The 26,682-nt window shown below is 27.2% G+C and overlaps 1 protein-coding gene across 2 annotated transcripts in view; it reads right to left on the bottom strand.

Moving 5' to 3' along the window:
* LOC129962850 (uncharacterized) overlaps positions 1–26,682 on the bottom strand; it is a 28,843-nt gene that overhangs the window by 1,178 nt on the left and 983 nt on the right. Inside the window, exons 2-7 of one of the 2 annotated variants that reach the window (XR_008783943.1) lie at positions 25,097–25,257; positions 23,604–23,783; positions 20,214–20,277; positions 16,397–16,500; positions 13,116–13,210; positions 10,932–11,062 (exon numbers count right to left, since the gene is read on the bottom strand). Coding sequence is in view for 1 of the 2 variants with exons in the window: in XM_056076849.1 (XP_055932824.1) it covers positions 10,986–11,062; positions 13,116–13,210; positions 16,397–16,500; positions 20,214–20,277; positions 23,604–23,783; positions 25,097–25,257 (681 nt within the window). In the remaining variant the exon portion in view is untranslated. Of the gene's footprint in view, positions 1–7,737; positions 11,063–13,115; positions 13,211–16,396; positions 16,501–20,213; positions 20,278–23,603; positions 23,784–25,096; positions 25,258–26,682 lie in introns of those variants that run through there. The other variant, XM_056076849.1, reaches the window with a different exon arrangement.

Genomic DNA, 26,682 nt, shown 5'->3' with positions numbered 1-26,682 from the left:
GCCAAGCAAGAATCCTAGCTTCAGAAATAATTGTTTGAAACTCATACTGCCTGTAAAATGCTAATGAGCTTGTTAATGCTCATAAGCTGTGTATTTCTGTAAATCACGGCATAAATGATTGAAATTTGCTCTCTGGAACAAACCGTAAGATCAAGAGTTGGCACGCAATTACTCTCGGGTAGAAGTTTCTTACTGTAAAAGCAATTTTTTAGATAATTCTTAATTAAATTATATAAAAAAACACTTATATGGACACAAGATCTGACTGAATTTGTTAATCGTCATTAGGCGACGTAAGATAAGCGTTTATTTTAGTTACAAGCGTTACAGTTTATTCGAGCAGTTTTGATAATAGGTCGAAGACGAGAATTTGAGGCAAATGAAAATATTGAAAAATCATTGATAAGAAAATCCAGTCAGAATGAATGAAATAAAAGTGTGCCCATTTTAGAGTGCAGAATAAAGTTTCCGGGCTACAGAGGCATCGCCCATTCATTTGCTACATTGGAGTATATCCAACCGCTCAGAATGCTCGATCTCTATTGCTCAAGTATCATTTAAAATGATGTGATATCTTTTTGTGACAAGATGTATTCATTCAAGTTGATTGACATGACTCAATAAATCTTAATACTCGCCCTCTTCGGCGATATGTCATTGTGAAAAAATCTTAGTTTAGCGTGCCTAAATAAACAATACTGTGAAACAATGGCAGTGACACACCTTTTTTTCCCTCGAAATGATGAGCACGATTGTTTTTATCTCAGTGACTCAATGAAATGTCCAGCGATATAAACATTGGCCCCATATACTCTATTACGTAGACATCGAATTCTCCGATACATTTGTGATCATAATATTTCTCATTATTCCCAATCATTAGGCATAGATTCTTGAACAATCACATCGAATTATCATGGGAAATCCGCGAACAACAAATTGCAAAGAATTCCGGCATGAGGCGAATCGAAAACAACAAAATGCAGGTAGAATGACAAGATATTATTAAAACGACAAATTGTGAAATAAAGACAAACGATTTCAAAATGATCGAGCAGATGTTTCTAATTTTTTTTTATTTTCAGTTCTTACAAATTCATTTAAGATTGTTTTAATTAGAATAAATTAATTTAGTAAGAATTACAAAAAGATAAATATTATTTGTTCATGATTCATTTTTAAAATAATACTAGAATGTTTTATCATCAAAAATAATACTTTCAATTATAATACAAAATGTAATTTAATTAAATTTTATAATGCATGCTTATTTGCCGATTATTTTTAATTTTCATATCTTACAAAATTGTAGTAGATGTACAACTCAATAAATGAAAAAAAAATTACAAACAATTCAACAATAGGGTTACTAGGAGAACTATTAGCTTGCGTTTGGGTGATTTTAACGTGCTTAGAGAGAAACCGTTCCGGCGCCGACAGATATGCTGGCACGAATGAGACAGACGATTATAAATACTTACACTCTTGATCCAGAACCGGTTCCCTGCCAAGACCAACTTTAGAATTTTAGAGCTCCAACAAAATAATCTATTTAGAAACATACGTAAAACGAAATGCCCAACACTAACATGCACTTGACTACCCTCCACTCAAAAAAATTCATTAAAAAACTTGCAGTTAATTTCTTCAAAAAATGGACAATAACAAAAATGATGCAATAATGAAAATACCGAAATACACCCCTAACTCTAAGACCAGAAAACCTAGCAATATCTAACTCTCGCACACTCTTTAACAAATTAAATTAGAGCTCTCATAAATCAATAGTATTTCTTAATTTTGTTTGTTTATAAAAACAGAATTAAACTTAAAAATCTATCACAAAATAATATCACACTTCAAAAAAACTACAAGTCCAAAGGTAGCATACCCCCTCTCCCCACATCGCTAAGCATCCAATCAAAATGAATCCTGACGCTCCCCACCTCAACTCTTATTACTACTACATGGATAATCGTATTTAAGGAGCACCAGGCCTTCAGATCATTTCCATTCGGCAGCATATCCACTCACCCACTCCACCAGTAACAACCAATAGCTTTAAGTCTTTCGACAATCCTCGACCTCTCAGCCAACCACAATCCTAGCTTCACCCAGAACCACAGCTGAGACAATCCACACTTTCCCCCATTACTTTAACTAATTCATGGCAACATAATAAAAGTAAATGCTCTAACAGTCACAATCAATAAGGGGATAGTCCTTCTCCGAGGACGGGAGCCCCGATAAGCCTGCCATCGAAGTCGATCATTTCCAGAGCGCATTGCAGCTGACAACGGCAATAGATTGACTGTTAGGCTCTCTGCAGACTTCCATTACCGGGGATAAGCCCCTGCCGGGGCTAGGCGTCCCGTCAACTCAACCCATATCCAGAACCAGTTCTCCGCTGCATGCCATGTAAGTGAACAAGGATGCTGAGCAGGAAAGATAAAGCTCTGTTGGAAAATCTGTTTTACATAAATCAGCGACTGTTGCGCTGTGTAAGTGCCGCCTTCAAAAAATGTGAAGACTCGAAGAGTTCCTGTAACAGTGGAAGACTTCATAAATATTGTTCAGCAATTTGAGGAAACTGGATCGCTGGAGAATCGGATGACCAAGTCTAAGGCAGACATGTTCGGCAAGTGATGCAGAAGAAATGGAAACATTATAGTTAGAATCCGCAGCAGGGACTAGCAGTGCACGGGAAGCTGGCGGGAACCAAGTTTCCTTGCTCGCCTCCATCTCCAGATCTGACACCAGCAGATTCGTGGTTATAAGGAAAATTAAAATCCCGGGTGTATCGATCCTGTCCATGCAATCTGTCGGAATTTAAAGATGCAATCCGCCGAAAGCTGTCATGCATGCAACCGGACATGCTGCACTATGCCGTTACTGGATTTGTGACACGCCTGCAATGTGTTATCACCTGTGGTGGTGGACTTGTGGAACACATTTTGCTATAATAAATGATTTGATAACATTATTTTTGTTATTTGCGTGTCTTTTCTTTCACTTATTTACGAAACGCCACCTATCAATTTTTTTTTTTTTCCCTTAAAAAATTCCTGTGGCTTATTAATGCTAAACCTGCACAACATTCTTTATTTTACTTAATTTTCCAGGTTTTATAAATTTTTAAAGTTTTTACGGACTTTTTTGCTTACCCTGTGATTGTTGTAAAATTAATGTTAGCAATTCATGCAATTTGAAGTAATTAAAATTTATTTTTAGTAATGAATGAATTTTCATTAATTTGCATAACTTTTGAAACGAGCTGGGATCACATAGTAACCCAAAAGAGTCACAAACTGATTCTTGGGGTTGGTGAGTGCAGTGAGTAAGGAATGTCAACCCCTTGTTATTTTAAGGCTTTTTCTCAATAACTTTGTATCGTATCGTACATAATTGATATAGTATAGTACTAAAAATATTTTTACACCACTTTAAAATTCAAAAAATTTCAAGTAAATACAATTTTCTCTCATTTTAATAAATTTAAGAAATATTTATAAATATCTTTAACGGTATTATTTTTCTTTGTTTTAACTATTGTGTTTATACAAATCGCGTTAGAATGTCATCGTATTAAAAGAACGAATCGCGTTAAAAACGTTATCGTTAACGTTGTTATAATTAAACTTGAAACATATAAAGACTCGCGAATCAAACCTAAAATTAGTATGTTACGATATTTTGGATTGGAAATTTGAATGTTCTTTAAATTTAATCAATGCTTTTTTTCCCCTTTTTTGTTATACTATAGGCATGGTGGGTTTTTTTTTAATGTTTTTTCCCCCTTTTTCTTTATAGGTATAAATTTTTCATGCCCTGCTTCTTCTTTTTAATTTGATTGGAAGATTTTAAAATGACTAATTTCTTTTTTCTCTCTCGTCAGGCATTATTGGAGATTGGAAAAACTACTTCACCGAGGAACAGAACGTCGCTTTCAATAAGTTGTACTACGAAAAAATGCAAGGTAGTGGGTTGGAATTAATTTTTGATCCCGAAGAGATTGGCAACCGGAACAACAACGGAGAGACGGCCACCACCACCAGATTGGACAATGGACCAGTAGAAACATAGCCGAGAGCTGGATTTAGCGTGAAGAATTTCTTTCTAAGTCGAGCAAAATCCTCACTTTTGTGAATTTTCTTAAAATGGACGGAACAAGAATTTTTAAAAAAAAAACATTTCCCATTGGAAAAGCGCAACAGACAGTGTTCCATACACATTTTGTTGGTGGAACAGCAATTAACGTCCATGACAATGTTCCACTTTGCACATAGCAAATATCTGCACATGTTTTGAAATTTAAGCATCTAGAGAGTATACATATCATGGTATTTACAGTTTGGCAGGACGAAAAATGGAAGTTTTGGAAAATAGGATAAATTTTATTTTTAAAGTAGAGTTTGCAGAACTTAATAAAGTCTTTTAAAGCGTATAAAGATTATTAGTCTATTTGGAAATTAAATATGTTACACTTAAAAAAATCATATTTTAATTAAATTTTTATGGTTTAATTAAGAATTAACAATTGAGAAATTTTTCGAATGTATTAAAAAAGCTTCTAAGCATATTAAAGTATCGATATGCACTATTTCTACTTATAAAAAGAAGAATGACTGCGTGTGTTGGTACTCTAGAGGTCAGGCCATTTGAACCCCAGAACTACCAAAGGAGGCACAAATACAATCTTGATTAAAAGAATGAGCACCTAGGAATATTTTTTTTAACTTTAATTAATCCAGAATTAAGCGAGATTGTGACATGTTTCCTTTGTAACTTCCAAAAATATTGTTAAGTGGAAATAAGCATGAAGAAAGCTTATAAATATCTTTCATTTTAGAAAATTAAATTAATTTATTATTAGCACAAGAAAGAAAAAGAACTGGAAAAGAAAGATAAATAAAAACGAACTAATAGAATTGTTAAGAAATGGAGAAATGATAGAAGAATGGTCTGCATCCAATCAGAAATAGAAGGGAATTCTGAGATGTCAGAGGAATCGTCTGTCATCCAATAAGTTTTTTTTTAATTGCTGTTTATGCATATTTTTTCATGCTGGTGATACTACTTCTTCTTATCCTTATGAAATTTCTTCAGTTCCAATAACGAGTTAGGACTACCACCCCGTTATGATTAATTTCGGTTATTTTGAAGCCAGATATAGCCTTTGAAACAAAGTGTAACTTTCAGAAGCTATGCAAAAAACTCCCTTTTACAAACATCTTAAATGAAAATGACTTTTATACACTAATAGAAGAATTCACAAATAGCATTCCAATCGCAATTAAAATAATTCAAGAGAAGGCTGATTCCCAAACTATTTACGTTAATAATTTTAAAGGAATGTTTAAATCCAAAAATAAAACTCCAGAGACCCCAGCCTAAATAGAATTTACAATAAATTAAATCGAAAAGCCGTCGTTCTTAAAAACAAACTCAAATAAATTGAAATTTCATAAAATCTAATAGCTGTGAACCCAAAAGACAACATACTCTGGAATACAACCAAAATAATGAGAAAGAAACACAAAACAAAAAAAATCCGTCCTTAATGGCCCTACTAATATTTCCTACTCTAATACAGACAAAGCACACACACTCCCAAACAGTCTTCAAAAATAATTTACATTTAAATATCTCCACGACAGAAATAATCTGGAGATACAGAAAATCTAGTCTCTTTATAATTCAAGATTTCAATAACATTAGAAACTTCCTTTCGTCCCACACCCTATACTTAGTACACATAAAATTTATTGGAAATCGCAGCCCGTGTGAAACACCACGCTACCATTAACAAAATACTTAAAAACGTTCCATTCCTGGTATTATTAAAATCATCATCCCACTTCTGAAATCAGACAAAGACCTATAGATCTTACAAACTACAGATCAATCTCACTTCTTCCCCTCTCAATAAAATCACAGAACACTTTATTTTAACACAAATAAATGATTATCTGCACAGCTAAAATATCCTATCCAGTATCAGTTCAATTTTAAACGTCCCAGATTATTTCCACCCACCAGTTACAGAAAGTAATCGAACACATCCCGTCTGGTTTCCATTAACAGATGTAGCATTGGAGCTATTTTCTTAATACAGTACACTCCCAAGTATTCGGCCTAGTGTGGCGGAAGACGGGCTGAATAGGTCGGAGTTCTATGAATTCATTTCTTTGCCCACCAACACTAGAAGACAAAGTTTTTATCCAAAATTCACTGTTATAACACGTATTTTCTTACTTCTTATTGAGTATTAAGCTCTCCATTTATCTCAATGTGAACGCAGTTGCGGACAGGTGAATCATACAAGCAGTTGCCGATAACGTGTTGAGTTAAAATAAAAGGCTCTGTACTGGTAGTTTATATATATTTATATACTGTACCGTACATTCCAAGAATTTATTAGAGAAAAAGTAAGTTAAAGGATATAAACTGTTCACATTTTAATATAAATTTTGTAATGTCCAACTAAAATGCAGGAAACAGAAACAAAACATTAATCTAAGTCGAAGGCCTAATTCTTAAGAAAACTGGCTCGAATTAATTTAATTTTTCACTGATAAATTATTACACAAATATGAACAAACAACCCTACGATAAGAGTCAAAACTTAGTTCCCAGGTTTTGAAAAAGCCTTTAATAGACGACTTAATAGATGCCTTGCCTTCCTCATTTAATTACGGTGAAAGAAAACATGGCCGGATAATACTGAAGCCGGATAGTCGCGAACCAGATACTCAGGAGTGTACTGTATTCAAAATGCCTTTGATCGCATTGTATAAATATCATTTACAAATAAATTAAATATCCATAATTAACTGTTTGAACCAACTGAACTTTCTTATGAAATAGGTATTTCGAAGCCATAATCAACACCCCACTCCGCAAACTTCACAACACAGAAGCTGCCGAGCATAGTGCGCCGAATTAAACCCTTGCCTTTATTCAATTTTAATAAAGAGCATCCCACAAACGTGAAATGCAAAACTTTGCATTCATGCAGGCGAAACGACGAAATATTTTGATTTAATTACAAAAGTACTAAACGACCATCTCACATAGAAGGATAATTTTTAAAAATGGAGAATCGCTTTCAATGCAAGCAAGATCGAACTCGTGTTGTTCTCCAAAGGCAGAACACCCCCACAATCTAAAATTTTATTTTAAATTCATTTTGAAATATGACATAAAAAGATCACTTCTTAAAAAAACATCAGTTTTTTTTTTAACCACGTTGTAACTACAGATATTTTATACAGATGAATGCCAACATTACTCAATATTAAAAATACTATACGTGAAACTGTCCTTCTAATTAAAACAAAATACTTAATTATTATAATAATTAGAGAAAATTAAAATGGTAAAAATAAAATCAATATTGGATTCAAATGCCATTTAAAGCTATTAAGTTTATTTTAATTATTATTTGCAATTTTGCATAAAAAAAGAGCCATCAGATTTTATTTTTGTAACTTAGTGATATATGTTCAATCCACAAATAGAACTGAACACTAATGAAAATAAAATAAAAACTCAAAAAAAAAAAGGGAAATGAAATAGAGAATAAATTTATTGACAAAAAATACATACATCAACATCAACAATGGAAATACATTTTGGCACCATTGCAAAAACCTTCCACAGATGCATTTAAAAAATATTAAAAATAATAATTGTACATAATAATTACAAATAGATTCTGACGGTAAAAATCAAAATTTTCAAAAAAAAAAAAAAAAAAAAACCCTATGAAAGCAATTTAAAGAAATAATTTCAAAAAAAAATTATAAAAACTGAAATTTTAAACTAAATTAATTTTTTAATTACTCAAGTAGTATGGAGAAAAAAGAAAAATTACTGAAAATCGATATATTAGATTTTTATTTTATATACAAAGTAACAATGCAATTGATAATGCACAACAAATATTTCACAATACTAGTGTAACTTTAAAACATCTGTCTTTAATATACTTTATAGTAACCAAATATGAATATTTGTAATTTCTTTTTAACCACATTCTTATTTATTTTTAATTAAAACTTGCAGTTCTCTATGAAATTTCAAGTTCACAATGAAAATTTAATATTTCAGTATAGTATAAAAACATCTATACAAATTTAAATAACATAAAAGCAGATCATTATAAAGAACATCTTATCGTTATCTTCTAAATAAATAGCTTGCTAATTATATTAAATGTATAGCAATCAAAATATACATTTTTATCACCCAACTTCTCTGAAGTTTAGAAGAAAGCAGCAATTTTATGCACATTATTTCTCAGTTTTCTGAAATTATAAACAACTTTTACTTCCTTTATAGTTTTATTACTTTTTTTTTAAAGAACAAATTTCAAATTAATACTCTTAGAATGCTTCTGAGAATAAAATGAGCCTACGCAGTTCTTCAACTGAATTAAAATGAAACCAATTTAGAAATACCATTGTCTAAAGCAAGTATCATGGTATTTTCATTAAGTAACAATATTTTAATATAAGTTTTTAGATATATACGATCTACTGAGTTATTATTTTAACCTATCGTTTTAAAAATGATTACAATGATATTTTTGTAACTGAAATATGGCAATCACAGTTCTATTTTTGAATTGTATATAAAAAAATATTTCTGTAAATAAAACTATTCATACATTTTGCAGTTTAAAATATTATGGAGCAATGTGAAAGTTGTTTTATTAACTAATTTTACCATTGGAATGGGAAAATAATTTATAACAATTAATATAAAAGCCATCAAAGATTATAACTCAGCAATTTTAAAATATTCCTAATCACAAAATTCAAACATAATTATTAATTAATGCAAAATTTTTATTTGGAGAATGAAAAATTCAAGAAATTCTTTTTCATAAGTGAATTTTTAAAACTTATCAATACCCATAAATACTGAAAATAAAAGCTTAATTGGATAAAAATTAATTTAGAAACTTTTCCTTTCAGAATAATTAATAATGTTACTCCTGCATAAATAGGTCAACTCTATTTTATTATTTTATTTAAACAAAACGCAGAAAGCAGAATCTACATAAATGATCTAAATGAAGAAAATATTAAAGAATTTCCCTTCAAAATAAAAGAACAAAGAATTTTATGAAACAAAATTTCATATTGCCAACATCAAAAGTTACCAATTAAAAAAAAAATACAGAAAACATTCTTAGAAATTACAGAAAGGCATTAAAATACAGCTTAAAACAGCAATAAGAATGATTCGACAACATTGCAGAATTGCACAATTTTTCAAAATCTTCAGATCAGTTTTAAATAATGGGCAATATTTTGATTACCTATTTCTATTATTATATGATTATCATGCAAGAATTTCAAAAATGTTTCTTACACATTTGATGCAATAAGTGTTTGTTATGTTTAACAGGTTGGTTTGATATTATTCTCAAATATATAGTACAGAAATACACAAGTCATTACAGTAATTAATAAAGAAATTTCTATAATTCACAACATTTTTTTTTTTAATTCTGAGTCAAATTTTCCCAATTGAGCAATGCAATATATGATTCAAAATGATACAAATGATTCTCCTTGCAATACTACAGAAGTTATTTTTTCCATTTATTTTATTACAGTTGAACTAGCATCCCCAAGTACTGTTCATTCTTGTGAAAACTGAACTTATACAACATGGACCCCCCCCCCCCACTTTAATATAAAAATTCAATTTTTTAATTTTTTTTTTTTATCTGCCCAATATAGCTTTCTAAAGGACACTTTTTAAAATAAAATGTTAGGAATTTGCAGTAAAGGAAAAGCTCAAAGAGCTATTTTAATTAGTCAAAAAGTTATTTTAATAATTGAGTAATCATCAGTAATTTAAAGGTAGTATATGCAATTATAATTAAAATAAGTTCACTTTTAAAGTTCATTAACAGCAAAATATGAAATCACTGGAATTACCTAACACAATGATTTGTCAAAGCATTGAAAACTATTTAAATTATTAATTCAATAGTTCTGAAATCCAATATTTGGCAAAAGATGTGTTGTGCCTATAACTGAACTTATTTAATAAGATATACATTTGTAATAATATGATTTTATGTAACATTTTTATACTGAAATTTTGCTCTTTAATTCATTATTTTCAATTTAAAAATACAATTATTTCTCAGCATCAAGTTTGAGGATTATCTTAAAAACACATTTAAAAAAATATTATTTGAACATAAATGCCATTAGTTATAACGTTGTCAAAATTAAGCCTTTTAGAATTTAAACGAATAATTGCTTAATACTTAAATATTTACAAACTATTTATAACATTTTATTTCATTCTCACTTTCACCCAACTTTTTTAATATTATAAAGTATTATAAAACTTATTATCTGTTCTCTGGCTGGAATTCTATAAATAAAAAAATAAAAAAAAAATAAAAAAGCTTCTTGCCATACCCAATAGATTAATTTCAATAAAAACATTTGAATTTAATGCAGAGTATTAATTCTGATATCACATTTTTTTTTTTTTTTTTTTTTTTTTTAAGTATACTACTGAAGTAATTTTACATCAAAATATGACACAAATTTTGAAAAATTGAAGCATGGATTATATATTGTTACAGTTAAGATTCATAAGGTGCATGCACACAAACTGTATATCACAATATAATGTATTCTAACATTTTACACAGCAATGATTAGAATACATTATTTACAATTTACCATGAAACACAATGTTTTATGTAAAATTACAGTTATCAAAGCTCTTTAATGAATTGATACAAGAAAATAAATTACAAAGATGGAGTTTGAAGAACAGTAAAATTATCTTGTATTGTGTGATACATGAAATATGCTCATTATGGTGATAGATGCATTTTCAACAAGCATTAAATATGTGTGTAAAATACCAAAAAAAATTGGTTTACTTACAAACATTATGCTGAAGAAATATGTACATGATGAATGATAAGACTCAGAGAAATGCTATTGCTTTTTAAATCCTTTTAGAATAGGATATATGTTCTCAAATGCTTCATAGATTTCAGATCGAACTTTAGCACCTGAAAAAATTAAAATATATTAAGCATAAAAATTTTACTCTTTACTTTAAATAAGAATTTTTATTAGCCAATGAAAGAAATTAAAATCTAACTGTTTCTCTTACAGATGATACTAAAACTTTTTTTTTAACTTCTGCATGTAAAAATTATGACATCATAATCCTTTATTTGTCAAAGAAATTTTGCATGATACATTTTCCAGTGCTGTCTGATCTTAACCTGTTGAGGACCATGATCACATATATATAATCACACAATTCTCCCTTCATGGCCCACGGTATTGTATATGATACGAGCCTTTCCCACTCCAGGAGCCCATGATCTCGTATATGTGATTTCAATTTGGAACATTTGATTTAAATTTTTAAATGGCACTAGATGATGATTGAAGTCTTATAATTTTGAATAATGCTTCACAGAACATTGATCCTCAATATGATTATTTAGTTCCCGGTTTTTTTTTTTTTTTTAATTTTTTGTTTATTTGATCTGGGTATTTAAACATATAAACAATTACACTTTTTCGGTTCTCTCAAGAGGACTGGGCATTTAACTTACTCATTGGTTGGAAAAAACTTTACTCATTGGTTTATGTGGGTATAGATTTATTGTTCGCATTTGTTGTTTGCTAAATATTTTTTTTTTTTTTTTTTTTTTTTTTTTTTTGTATATTTTGAGTAAGTTTTATTTCAGCCACTGTGGCAAAAAGAGCGAAATATTCAAGTGAGAGTGACATTTCCAAATTGATGAATGGATCAGACAGTGAAACAGAGGGAAGCGATTTTTTGAATATAAGTGGTAGTGAGTCTGATTATTCAGATGACACTGAAATAACTGATTATGGGGATAATAGTGCAGATAATTTAAATACATATGATTCGCTAAAAGACATAAAAAAACTGCCATCTCTGGAGTTTTCTGAAAATAGTGGTATCTACATAAATAGTTGAGAGCCAGTTGAAGAAGAATTAAGATTTTTTAAAATTTATTTTTCATGGATGAAATTATAGAAATTATAGTTGATGAAATAAGTTGGCAATCCTTTACGATTAACTGGACATCCTTTTTTTAAATTATATGTTGATGCAATTGGTAAAAAGTTCTTTAAGCCCTGAATCTGTACCTTATTCATAATGTAAGACTTACTTCCTTTGATAAATAATGTTTTCTTACCATAACAAATTGCATTCAAGGCATTCCGTAATAAAAAAAAGGAAGTATGCATAATGCAACTGAATGCTATGCTAAATGCAACAGAACTGATGGTAAAACCCAAACAGACCCTGCATAGTAGCAAAAATAAAATAAAATAATAATAATAAATAAATAAAATTCAAAGGTAAAATAGAAGTACAAGAACGTTTCTATCATATGGAAACTTAAAGAACCCAGCTCTGTTTATTTACATTACATTTTATATTGCCCTCCCCTCAACAGCTGATGAATAAAATACCAAAGTGTGGCAGAATATGAGCTGACTGAAAGTCAAGATACTAAAACTATTTTCCTTTCAAAAGTAATAGACACAGGAGGCCATCTAGTGGCCTTTAAAAATTGTTCCAGTTTAAAATACACACATGCATCACCCGTCCCTTAAGCTTAACTTCCAGCGGTACACAGGTGGTACGGTCGGCTGTGTGAGACATCCATAGGTGATGCTTATATGACATGCCCATCGTGAAAGGGTTTTAATGACATTAATGCTTTAGATGAATCTAGATGAATAATTTTATGCTTAATAAAATTATTCATCTAGAATTTAAATTCACTCTATGGATACAATCACAAATGTAATAGTAATACTAATTAGAAATTTAGAAGTTATATTAGAGTTGTATGTTTGAATAAAGTTTAAAAAATGCATAGAAATTTACTGATTAAAAATATTCAAACTATTGATAGAAGGGGAAAACATGAAGTGCTTTAATATAAATGGGCATGCTTTCCCTCTTTCTTTTTTTTTTTTTTTTAAGGTTTCATAATTTTATTTAAGATAATATTTTGCTTTGTAAGCAGAAATTGTCTTCCATCTTAAAATAATCATTATGCTTACCAGTAAGGACAACTTTACCAGACACAAAGATGAGCAACACAATTCTAGGCTTCACCATTCGGTAAATAAGACCAGGGAACAGCTCAGGTTCATAACTAAAGTAATAAATTTTAATAAAATGAAACTTAATTTGAACTAAAGCAATACTTCATGAATTTTCATTCACCATTTCTGAGTAAATAAAATATTAGTTTAAATTACATAAAATCAAAATATGGTATATGTTTGGGTTTTTTTCGTTCCCCTTTGGGGATACATTTTAACACTTACCAATAACTCTCTTTAGCTAGACAGAGTTTTTGCTTATTGGAGAACATAGTTAATATGTCTGGTTTTTTTAGAATATAATTTTCAGACACACTTAAGTGCAAAGTTAGTCTTCAGCATATTCTTATCTACTTCAGTTTATAACATCTCAATCAATGAAATTTGAAAAATTTAAGATAACACATTAATGTGAAATAAGGATTGAGATTAAACTTTCTCTTGATTTTTTTTGTGTGCATTTATATTCAACAAATCTAATCACTTTATCAATTGAATCAATTTAATAATTTGTGAATACATGAATTATATAATAAAAAGAACAGCCATGTACTCTATACTTATACTATTCAAGATCACAGACTGTTATGTTTAACATAAAAATTGTTTTACAGAAAGAAAAAAAAATGTACAATACCTGAAAATTCCTTTAATTATTCAATACAGAGTATGTCAAGGAATTGCTCACTTGAAAGGTATTTATTCAGAAATTTAAAAATTCATAAAGGTACTTACATGTTCTTTAAGAATTTTAATAACATCCAAAAGAAAATTTTATCCATATTATCAACCACCAATAGGAGATTATTAATCTATCAATGGTGTAAACTAATCAAAAAAATAAATCCTAGCATGATTATTCCCAAAATAGATCTTTATTGAGAATATGAACTATAAGGGTACAATAATTAATGCAGAATAAACATTTAAAATGCAGATACAATGCATGCATATGTATGATAAATAAGACATGGCTGGAACAAATTAAAATCTTCAATGTTCAATATTTTAATTCTGAGAGAAGATCAGTACAGATCAAGTCAAGAACTATTTCTTTAATTGAGAGACATCATCTGTGAATGGATTGTTGACAGTAAAACTAAGTACTTGGATGCTTGTAAGATTAAAATTCAACCACTAGCTGATGTTCCCTCAAGACAAGCTATTAATCCTGTTAACAATATCTCAGATATGATAGATTAATGAAAGTTGAAAGTTGCAGTAGAAAATCCCATAAATATTGGGAGAGTGCTTAAAAAAAATTTTTTTTTCTATATTTGTAGTACATTTAAGATTATTATTTGTAGAACACTTTTATTATCTTCAATGTAATCTTTTTTTTTTTTCATCAATAATGTTCATGAACACTCATAATAAAACTAATCATTAAAACAAATAGTGATTTACTAACAGAAAAAAAAACAATGCAAAATAAAAATTATGTGGGAAGAATATATATAAAATATGAAGCAGAAGATCTCAGTTTTTTATACCTTTGCTACAATCTAACAAAAAAAAAAAAAAAAAAGCTATAAAATATGAAACTAGCAATCTCATAATTAGTTTTCTATTCCCTTGGTTTTGTCCCACCCTACAGCATGTAATTCTCTCTTATGAATCTTCATTTTCTTGTAGTGGTATATTTTCTATACATAATGTCCATGAATACTCAAATTAAAACTAATAATTAAAATTGAATTGAAACAAATATAGATCGATTAACAGAAAAAAAAGGAGTATCAAATACAAAAAGAGCTGAAAGAAAATAATAAAAATAACTTCCAACTGCCCATGAAGTGAGAATAATACTGAACTTCTTGAATTGTGACACGGAACTGCAATATAATAACTTCTCACCAATTGAAAATTCCTTTATCTATCTTTTTCACAAAAGACTGATCACCTTTATCAAAAAGATACTACTGTACCTAATAGAACTTTATAACATTTTACTGTACTTTATAGAACTGGTTTATTTTTTCTGATTCATGTTGTTATCAATTTCTCCATCCTATACATATGTATGTTCTTAAAAATTTATGGATTCTGTTCAGGAAAAGATACAAGATTGCATAATAAAAATTAAAGACCTCAGCTTGATTATTTTTGTTACAATCTAGCATTAGAAAAAAAATGTAAATAAAATTTGAAGTTCATGACCTCACAATAAATTATTATTTATACTTATATTTGTAAACTTAAAAAATTGTCTGAGCCGCAGAGATCTCAAAGCAGAAGTTAGAAGCCAAAATAGAGTCAGATTTCAGTAGATAATCCTTAATATTGATTTAACCTTGCAGTGGGATCACACATATACATATCGTCAGAAAAAAAGTTCAATGCATCATATTTGTGAATAGAACAACAATAACCTTTAAAAATATGAATGGCAATTCTTTCATACGAAAATATGCAAGTTGAATGTAAAAAGTAAGATATATGCAAAAAAAAAAAAAAAAAAAAAAAAAAAAAAAAAAAAAAAAAAACACCCTAAAATGCCTTTTAATGTAAAAATTAGCACATCAGATTTTATTTGTGAAGAAACATGATCGTAGAGAAAAAAGTTCAATATTTTTTCCTTTTTTTTAATGAAGCAATATATTTTAAATTTAAACAACACTAAAATTTTGATATTTTAAAATCCATAAAGTACACTTAATTTTTAATACTGCATTTTTGACAAAGTAAATCAAGTATCTGAATGAAAAAGAATTCACAATATGTATGTATTCAATTACATATCCATATGAACTTTTCAGAACAGACTATAATTAACATCATTTTTAAAAAAATGGCTAAATAGCACGTAAAATAATCTTTATTATCCTATAAATAATATACAAATAATAAACAAAAAAATGTCAGAAAAGGATCTTAAAAGATAGATAAAATTTAAAATTCAAAACATTATCCTCTAAATCCTATATTATGAAATTAAATCATGCAACTTTTACATTGACCTCTAAAAAATTAATTTTTTTTTAGATCATAATTGATGGTTTTACAGAAAACATAGCAAGCTGCTAAAATATAATTGTGGAAGTTAAACAATTGCAGATATAAAAAATAATTTTCCTCACATGCAAAGATGATCAATCCACCATTGGTAGTAAAAAAAAATTAAGACTCATTTCATTTTTCTCATTTGATTGTTACTGCAGATGAGAAAAATCATTTTAACCGAATAATTAGAACTTGAAGAGATAAAAGATTGAGCATTAAAGTAAGAAACATACCTTGAAAACTGACTGTGAGTTAAAACTAAGCCTTCCAGTCTTATAGGAAATTTAACATCACAACTACCAACCATGTTTTGGATTTTAAAATCCAAAAACTTTGCCTGAAAATAATATTTTTAAAATCAGAAATAAAAATTTATGAATAAAATTTTCAATTATTAAAGTAAATTGTTTTACAATAAATATTAATTTTAAGAGATATATTCTGTTAAATCTAAAAATAATCTAGTCTTCTATTTTCTAAATATGCATTTTTTTTATTACTTCTAAAGAGAACATTCCAAGTGCATTCAAAACTATTCCTGCCATAAGTATAACTGATCCCAAAATTTGTATGTTACTTACATTTATTTATCTATACTTATAATCAAGCTGAATATGTGTGTGCATGTGTGTTAGTGCTCTACAGGCCAGACTGTTTGACCTACAGCTACCAAATTTGGCACATGGATACCTTGGAAGTCGGGAATGTGCACCTCAAAGCTATTTTTTTTTCAAATTTTTAATTAGAATCTTAATTAAAAATTAAACAAAATTTCTGCACTTTATCACTATAACTTTCAAAAATATTATCGCACAAAAATAATTTTTACATTAAGTTAAATTTCAAAAAATTATCTTATTTAATGATACCAATGTTTTAACTTATAAATTAAGTTTCCAATGTTAACGAATTTTTAAATAATATTTTAATAATATTTTTCAACAATCTAGTTTGCAGAAAATATAAATAAAATTTAATCTGCAACTTCCCCCAACTGAAGTGTAATGTGCAAGAGCACAATACGCTTTAGTCAGGGAAAAATTAGCATTCATCAATCTGTTGCCATCACATTAACAAAAGCTCAAACTTAAAAATAAGAACTATTATTGCAAATTAAACATATAAAAGTATAATTTTTAGCACATGTCTGTATGAAATGAAATAAATTTGATAGATAATATTTTCTATAAAGTAAATGCAAGGAAATTTTCTGTGTTCTTTTACAAAATCTATATTACTAATTCAATAAAATAGTTTTATTTAAGGTAAACATGGTTTAATATATACAGGATATCCACTCTAATCAAAGCCCAATAGCTAATTTATAAACATTTAGCTTAGACATATATTTGCTAACAAAATGGTCTAAATGAAATGAATAATTATATTTTATTTCACTTTAATCACTAAATGCTCTGATGAATTATAAATTTTTACATAGATCCTCTGCCTAGTAAATCATATTTAACAAAAGATTCTTGAGATGCTAATATTTTAAATAAAAAAAGAATTTCACTCTAATCCACTAAATGAATCCCTAAAACTGACTGATATATGAAAATTTGAATTTCACTATGCTATAAAAACAGGCTATTTGAGAGTATTTCATTGACCATCGCAAAGAAGATATGCCAAAATTTCTCAGGAGTGATTGGCTTATGAAAATGTTAATTATTCTAAAATTGTAATATTCAAACCTCATAAATCGGTTAGATTTGATTGCAGAAGATAGAAATGTTTATTTATTCATTTAAAAGTTAATGTGTCAAGAATATTTCACAGAATGATTCCTTAAGGCCAAAGAACTGTCTAAAATTTAAACTTCTTAATTTTTTAAAGTGCATTTACAGACCCAAACAAATTTAAATATTATTGACATCATTTAAATCCTTTTGAAAGTAAAACTAAAAAACTGAATTTTACAATGAACCAAAGAAATGTTTGATGAATACTACTTTGAGATATTATATAAAAATCTCAAATTACTTATGCTTTCAATTCTCATATTAAAAAAAAAAAAAAAAAAAAAAAAAGACAAGCTTGGTTTCAGTAAAAATGTTTTTATATTAATTGCAATTTAATTATTTTTACTTTAATTCAAAGTTGAAATTTTACAGGTGCTGACAAAAAATTAGAGACAGATACATAATACAATGAACAAAATGGCTAAGGCCTATGTAATAATATGAATGAATTACTTAACAATCAAAATTTGAAGTTTAAAAATATTTTACTGAAAATGCTATTAAGAGAATAAGTTATATAAAATATTTAATTGAAAATTTTAGCAAACATTAATTCTGACAAATTTGCAGGGGGCCGAAAGCAACTAGTTTCCAATAATGACAAGAAAAATCAACTTAGCTGTAAACATTAGCTAAAAAAATGGATACAAATCTGTTAAAAAATTATTAATATTATTGGTAAGCCCAGTTGTGAATTTGAAATCATGAGAAATACAGTTGCAAAAAAGAGGGTGCATTTATGTTCCCTTAACTAACTTTTGTTTTAAAAAAATTTGCTGCTATTTTTATATAAGTTTAAACTAACATGGAAGAATTCACAGACAAGTTAAAAAGAGAAAAGAAATCAAGATATCTTATTATTGTGTCAAGAACTATCACCACTTTTCCCCCTTCACAAATGACCCCCCCCCCCAAAAAATACTTTAGCTGCAATTGATCTTTTTTATCACTTGACAAATTAAAATATTTCGAAACAAGCTTGGAAAGGACAATTAAAAAAACTTTTTTCATACGGCCAAATAGCATAAAAGATTAAATCAACCAAAAAGAAAAGCATATTTGTAAAAAATGAGAGGTAATAACCAAGTTTAGAACTACACTACACAATTATCAACTTTTTCAAAATAATTTAATAGGAATTTATACATTATAATATATAATATACACTTTATGTTTCTTTTTTTTTCCTTGCAAAAAATTTACTTATAATGAATATTTTCTAATTATAAATTGAGTCAAACATATTGTAAACACAGTTAAAGTATTTTAGCACTTTTTTTATAGTCTTAAAAAATAAATATTACAGAAGCTATCTATAAATACTGCAAACTATTACCTAATGAATGATTTTGATAAGAATATTTTCTTATAAAGGGTTGGATGTAGACAGATGTGTAAAGGTATTTTATACTTTAGTGAAATATGAAAATTATTTATGCTTTAATAATAAATTATAATACTTAATTACCTTATTTGCTTTAAAAATGTTTTTGAAATTTTATAAATGACAAATAGTTTTTTTAAACAAAGTTTTATATTTCTAAAACAATTTATCTTCTGGCAGTTTAACAAATAACTATTTATCAAATTGAAAATAAATTTTCCTTTCAAATGCAAATTCTACGTACTCTGTACATTACAACTTTTATTTATCATTACATGACCTTCATTTTAAATTAAATACATTCTTAAAATTACAAAGCACAAAAAGGATAAATAAAAGATATAGACAAAGTAATGAACTACAATTTTGTGGATTTTGGAATTATTAACATGTAAAGTTTAAACCAAATAAACTTATTTAACAAATTCAAATAAACTTTTTATTACTATTTGTAACATATTCTAGACAAACTCATAATAACAACTACAATTCATTACACAACATATACCTTATAATGCAGTAAACAATTTAAAATATATATTAGAATTTTTTTTCTTTAATATTTTTGGAAAATAGACATATCTCAAGAATGATTATAAGCCGTGGGATCCTAATTGCATCATTATATTCATTGATAATGCTCAGTAAAAGATAAAACTAAGTACATAATTATTAAAATATAATTATCACTCCAAATTAAAATCACATAAAAAATTATTTAGAATGGTCAGTTTCATTTCTTGACTCAACATACAAGGAAAGATAATAGGTTTAGATTCATCAAAACATTTTATATTTTCTATTTGACTCAGAGACAAATATTTTATACAGATTTAGTTAGCAATAACAAGCCAAGTTAGAAAGGCTTATTATATGTCTAACAAAATAAAAGCATTTAATTGATGACATAGAATACATTACCTCAAAACCTAACTTCTGTACAATTCTAGCATATTTTCGTGCAGCCAACCTTGATTGCTCTTCACTAATGGAAAATGAAAAACATTTTTAAAAAATTACAAAAAAATATAACAAAACTATAAAACAACTGACATTCAGAGAATAAATTCGATGATCAAATTAAGAAAACCTAGATAAAGAAACAGAACTATTTCCATGGAATTTGAAATGGTAACATTTATATATTATTGTTGCACAACAGACACTGCTAAATTTTAATTTAATCTGGCTCTCATTAGTTGGTAGGTGTGACTTCAGAATGCATAATATCAGATGAATCTAGTCTGATTAAATAAGGCTACATTTAATTTCTTCATAACATGTACTTGACAATATATCAAAAATGAAAAGTTTTTAAAAAAACGTGGAGAACTCAACAAAATCATATAACTTGCTCTCCACTGCATGCTTTTCATTCTCTCAGCAAATACTGCCCGAGATCAAAAGTCAACCATCAATATGTCAGAATTAATTTTTAAGATCTGTTTCAATTCAATGTCACAAGCATATTTATTTCATTTTAATCACAAACAATTATAAACAAATTATTGTTCCAATGGATTTTTATAGATTGATTTTTAAAGTATTTTTTTACTATTCTCATAATTTTTACACAAAATGCACTCTCAATCGAAACACTTTAAGATGGGCAGTTTATCTTTCCAACAAAATAAACGTTGGCAGTACCTACTGATATTAACAAGGAGAGGGCATAGGTTGGAAAATTGAGTCTGGGATGAGATTTAGTATAATGGTATTAATAGTATGCCTTTAGCAGGTTCATTCACTGAAATATTAAAATACAATAGCAAGCCAACTTGGGGAAAATGGCCCTCCCATTTTCAATATAGATGATATATTAATAATGTTTCTCCACTGCTGAGTGACAAGTATGGTGCTGAGATAGCTTTCATGAGACCCAAATTCAGTCTTAGTTTGTATTCATTTTTCTTTTTATATAATTTCAAAATAATTTAACAACTTACACACAGTTTTAATTAATATGTTTTTCATTTTTTATGTAAAAATAAATATTTATTCTCCTAATTCTTGGATTAAAATTTAATTTTGTGAATAAAAATAATTAAAAATAATTTAGAAGAAATTATGAATGCATTTTTTTAAATATTCAAAATTACTTAAATTATCTATTTAAAAAATGGTTTCAATTAATAAGATACTAATTTTTGTACAGAAAAATTAATGTATTTCCTCTTAATACCTTAATTATAATTTAATATTTTAATTAATTTTTTATAAATGTGTTTTTTTATAAATTATCTAAACAAAATTACAGACAGTGTTAATAAATATGCAACTCTTTTACTAATCAAAAGTAAATGTTCACTCACCTAAAATTTGAAACAATCTTATTTTAATAAATAATTACTACTAAAAATAATTACTATCATATTATTGGAGATAAATTTTAATTATAATTATTGATATCACAAAAATATTTCATTAATTTTATATAGCATATAAGAACTACAGTAGAAATTATCTTAAAAACAAGATAGATACATTTTGATATCCTGCAAAACCAATAAATTATGCTTATTCACAAAAGAAGCCTTAAAGGAATTAATTGAAAAACAAATTTCATTTTCATCATCAAATTTCATATTTATCTTCCTAGAGAAAACCTGGCATATTGTATACCATTCCATGTTATTAAATTTTTGAGCCATTTGTTTAGGCATTTCATAACTTAACACCTGCTTTCAACTTTTTCTTTTGAATTATTGAGAATATTTGCTGATATACTTTTATTAATTCCAGCAGCTCTCGTTGAATTACATTATTAAAATCCAAAAATGTTTAATTTTTAATGATTTTAAGATGAAAATAGTTATTTAAATTATTTATTGTCATTATTATTATTAGTTTAACCTTTAAAAATTAAATTGTAATTATAATTCAAGAACTGTATGAGTGAACATAATTATTGTATGAGTGAATATAATTATTTTCTTTAAAAAAATAAGTCATAACTTATGTATTAAGGGAAAATGCATTTATTTTCCCATACAAAAATAAATATCATATTAATTGAAACTATTTTTAAACTGTTGATTTAAGTAATTTTGAATATTAAAAAAAAACATTCATATTTTTAATTATTTTTCTTTTAAAAATTAAATTATAATACAAAAATTAAGATCTTAAATATATTTTTGCATAAAAAAATACAAAACATTACCTAAAACTGTCTGTAAATTCTTAAATTAATTTGAAACAATTTAGAAAGAAGGCAAATAAGTAAAAAACACTAGTCCAAAACCGAACTCAGGTCTCCTGAAATGCTATAATAGCCCTTACTACTATACTGATCAATCACTAGGCAACAGACACATTATTAGTATATAAAATATGCTGAAACTCTGAGGGTCATTTTCTTGAAATTCACTGGCTATTGCACTTTAATATTTTTATAAATGAACATCCTAAAGGCATACTATTATTTTACTAATTCTCATATCGAACTCAATTTTCTAGTCAGTGCTCTCCCCTTACAAGACTGATATTCAGATTCTAAAAATGTAATTTTGGCTACAGGATATATCCTGATTTATTGCAATTTTGCTGCCATTTTTAATAGATGTAACTGTAGGATAATAGAATATCCTACATGAATGACATGATAATTTTGATTGCATCAAAGTAAAATCAAGTCTTAAATATTAAAAGTTTTGATATCTTTGTATTTTGCATAAAATGTATTAGAATTACAAGTTTTAATTTAGAGAACTAGTTCATTCATCTTCGCAAGCAAATTTTTATTGAATTCACACAAGAATGTATGATATTAAAAGCTGGTAATTTTATTAATGTTAATAATCAAATAATTGGCAACACTTTTTTTTTTTTTTGTAGTTTAATTGTGATGTCTCAGAAGAGATAACCTTTAGTTAACTACACTGATAAATAAATACATTACAATATACTAAATTTTTATCTACAACATCATACAAATTTATTAAATGTCAAGAAGAAATAGCATAATGATTACTGCTGACTAGCAAAGAAAAAGGATGAAAGGAAAACATTAATATCTCTCAACAAGCTGCCAAAATCTTAATCTTTTTTCACCAAAAATAATGACATGATAAAAATCAACACACATGTACAGATATAGTCTTTCCATTACATACTTTAAAAAATATCTATCAATGCTAGCATAGCAAATGTTTCTGAATACTTAACCATTTCAAAAGTTCAACTTGAGTGTCAGCAATTTTTAAAATACTATAAAAAGGCAGAGGGAAAATTTAAAACCTATGCCAAGAGTTAATTTCATATCCTTTTAAAATTACTAATGTATTGATCAGTAAAAAATAACATAATTACCTTTTTGCACCAGTACACACCATTTTACCAGAGCTAAATATTAAAGCAGTTGTTCGAGGTTCTCTTATACGCATGATGACAGCAGCAAAACGTTTTGGATTGTATTCTGCATTTCTTGCATGAAGTGCAATTTTTTTCAAATCTAACTTGCAACCTAAATTCACAGTGGAAACAATATTTCTGAAAGAAAAGGCATTCTTGAGTGTATAAAATAAATTTAATATACTAAGCAACCAAAAAATAATTTTCAATTCATTCATTTTTAATATAACAATTTGAATTGAAGGTTTGAAATTTTTCAGGCTAAAAAGGAATTGGAAACTATCATAACACATTTATGTAAAACAAATTACCATGCATACTGAATACATTTGCATGGTACTTTATACATATACTAAGACCCATGTGAAACTAAAGAGGAAAAAATGAAAATACAGATTAAATGAAAATGCATTTTGCTAAATAACTTATTAAGGAAGTTAAAATATATTACATTGAATCTTGTCTTATAACAAAGATGAATGTGTGTATGTCTGCATGTGTTGATACTCTATAGGCTAGATCATTTAACCTAGAGTTTTTGAATTTGACCCAGATAAAATTTTCAAAATGTATACCTTGGAGAAATTTTTATTAGAATTTTATTTAATTAAAAAAAACCAGTTGCTTATGAGAGGGTTGCAATATTGCAGATTTCCTGCAAATATATATATATATAACACCATTTTAAAATTCAGAAAATAAATGATAAAATTCAGAAGAAGAAAAAATTAATGTGGCTGACCAAAATTTAAATAATAATAATTATAAAAAGAAGGAAAAGAGGAAATCCAAAATAAAACTGTAGCTCACATGCAAATAGTACAATTAATTAGTGTACAGAAGAAAAAAAAATTTAAACTGCAATCAAATTGTCTTTCGTATTCATTTTAAAATATTTATAAAAGTAAGAAATTAATAGTATATGATTTTATCAAAGATACTTTCAGAAGTATATTGTCCAGGAAAAATTTAAATGTATATAGGACAAAAAATATAATGGGGAAAACAGTACTTTATTAAAAATATATGTTACTAGCATATTTTAGTAAACATGTCTTTAATGCTCAATGGACCTTTGTAGTACAATAAGCAAAAAAAGTATAAAGATAACATTAAATTGAATGAAAATATACTTTATCTTCCTTTCATCTAAATGAATTTTTTTTTATCTGTTTGATTTCAGTTATATAATTTTATAATACCACTTGCAGCACATAAAAAAAGAATATCAGCTGAATGAAGAATTTGATTAAGAGCTGGCAATCGCACAAAATCTTCAAATTTTTTGTATTTTAATGTACAAGTCATTTTTCTCCCCTTCTAATAAATCTTGTGCTTTATCTGTCATCTTAGTATTATAGAAAATATAATATTCTACAAGACCAATACAATATAAATTAATCATAATTTCATCATACATGAACAAATAACGTAACTAAATTCCAACTTACTGTAACTGTGGAACAATGCCAGGATCAGCAGAAGAAGGGGTGATAGGTGTCATAGGGGTCATGGGATTTCCAGGAGTACTAGGAAATATTGACCCAGAACCACCCGGAGTAAGAGCAAGATTAGCATTGCTTACACTAGGAATGAGTGATGGTACAATTGGCTAATTTTAAAAAGTAAAATATTCCAATAAATAAATAAGCTAAGCCTTAACTTTACATTATATTATCAAAAAGCCACTTTTACTCAGAACAAGCAGTCACAATAAACACCAATCATAATCACAAATATACAGGAAAAGTTGTAATGATAATGTTAAATGATTGCAGTTCCAAAATATCTAACTGGAGAACTGAAACTTGAATATTTTATTCAGTTTCTTGGGATGTTTGATAAAATATAACAAAGCTATTTTTAATTCACTCAGATTTTTAAATTTAAAAAATAAATAAAAATTTTATTTTGGATTCAAAAATTTATATTAAAAAAATACTTTTTAAGCAATTTGGTCACATTATATATTTCAAAAATTTTCATAAAGAATGAACAAATTTCCGCACTTTTGACAAAATAATTATCAAGTTCCAATCATCTAAAAATTATGAAAATCTCTTAAATTAAAAATGGATAGTAGAAAAAAAATTGATGCTTCACTGTTTACATATAGACAAATAAAAGAAAAAAAACTTTCTGCTAAAAATATTCACATTAAAAAAATTATTTTACGCAGAACTCTCCTCCAAAATAATTTCAAAATTAAAATGACAATTGCTTCACAATTCTAATAAACTTCATGAGTACCTAACCTAAACCTAAGATTTAAATTAAATGATATCTACAAATGAAAAACCAGTTATAATTTAATTATTTGTTATTCTAGGATTTCTTAAATTGAGAATTCCTATTAGTTATAATGATAAATGCTGATGTTGCAAAATGCTGTTCACATGCTTTTTAAATTTCAATTGCATAAACAAAAAAATAATTTGAAACATTTTTTTTAATTTAAAAGATTTCAACAAAATTTTCTTGAAAATTATAAAAAGATAAATTAATAATATTTATTTATTTAAGCTATATTTTCACATGAATTTAGTAGGAGTCTGGAGTATAGCAGAATTTTTTTTAAACAAATGAAGCCTAACTTCTTTTTAAAAAAAATTAAATTAAGAAATAACAAAACTTAAATCCTGCTTTATTCTATCTTTTCTGAAAACTTCACTACAAAATATTTATATAATATTTAACCAACTTATCAGACAATATTATTGTTGTTAAACTACTTTAAGGCCATAATGAACAGATTTTATAAATTTAAACTATAACCAGATGGAGGGAACGTTGTTAATGGACAAATTTAAAATTAGAAAGCTAATTATTTTACTCTCCAATATTAATAAGGAAAAATACCAAACTTTTAATAAAATAAAGAAAAATCACTCAGTTAAAATGAGAATTATTACAACAATTTAATCTGCTGTAATAAAAAGCAAGAAAACTAGGAAGGTATTTATTAGAAGACTTTTCTCTGAATTCAGAGGGAAAAAAAACATTTTTAAATTTTTAAAGAGCAGTAAAATTTTTTAAA

Source organism: Argiope bruennichi, chromosome 1 (genome assembly GCF_947563725.1).
Source record: "Argiope bruennichi chromosome 1, qqArgBrue1.1, whole genome shotgun sequence".
NCBI lineage: Eukaryota > Metazoa > Arthropoda > Arachnida > Araneae > Araneidae > Argiope > Argiope bruennichi.
This window is presented reverse-complemented; position numbering and strand designations above follow the sequence as displayed.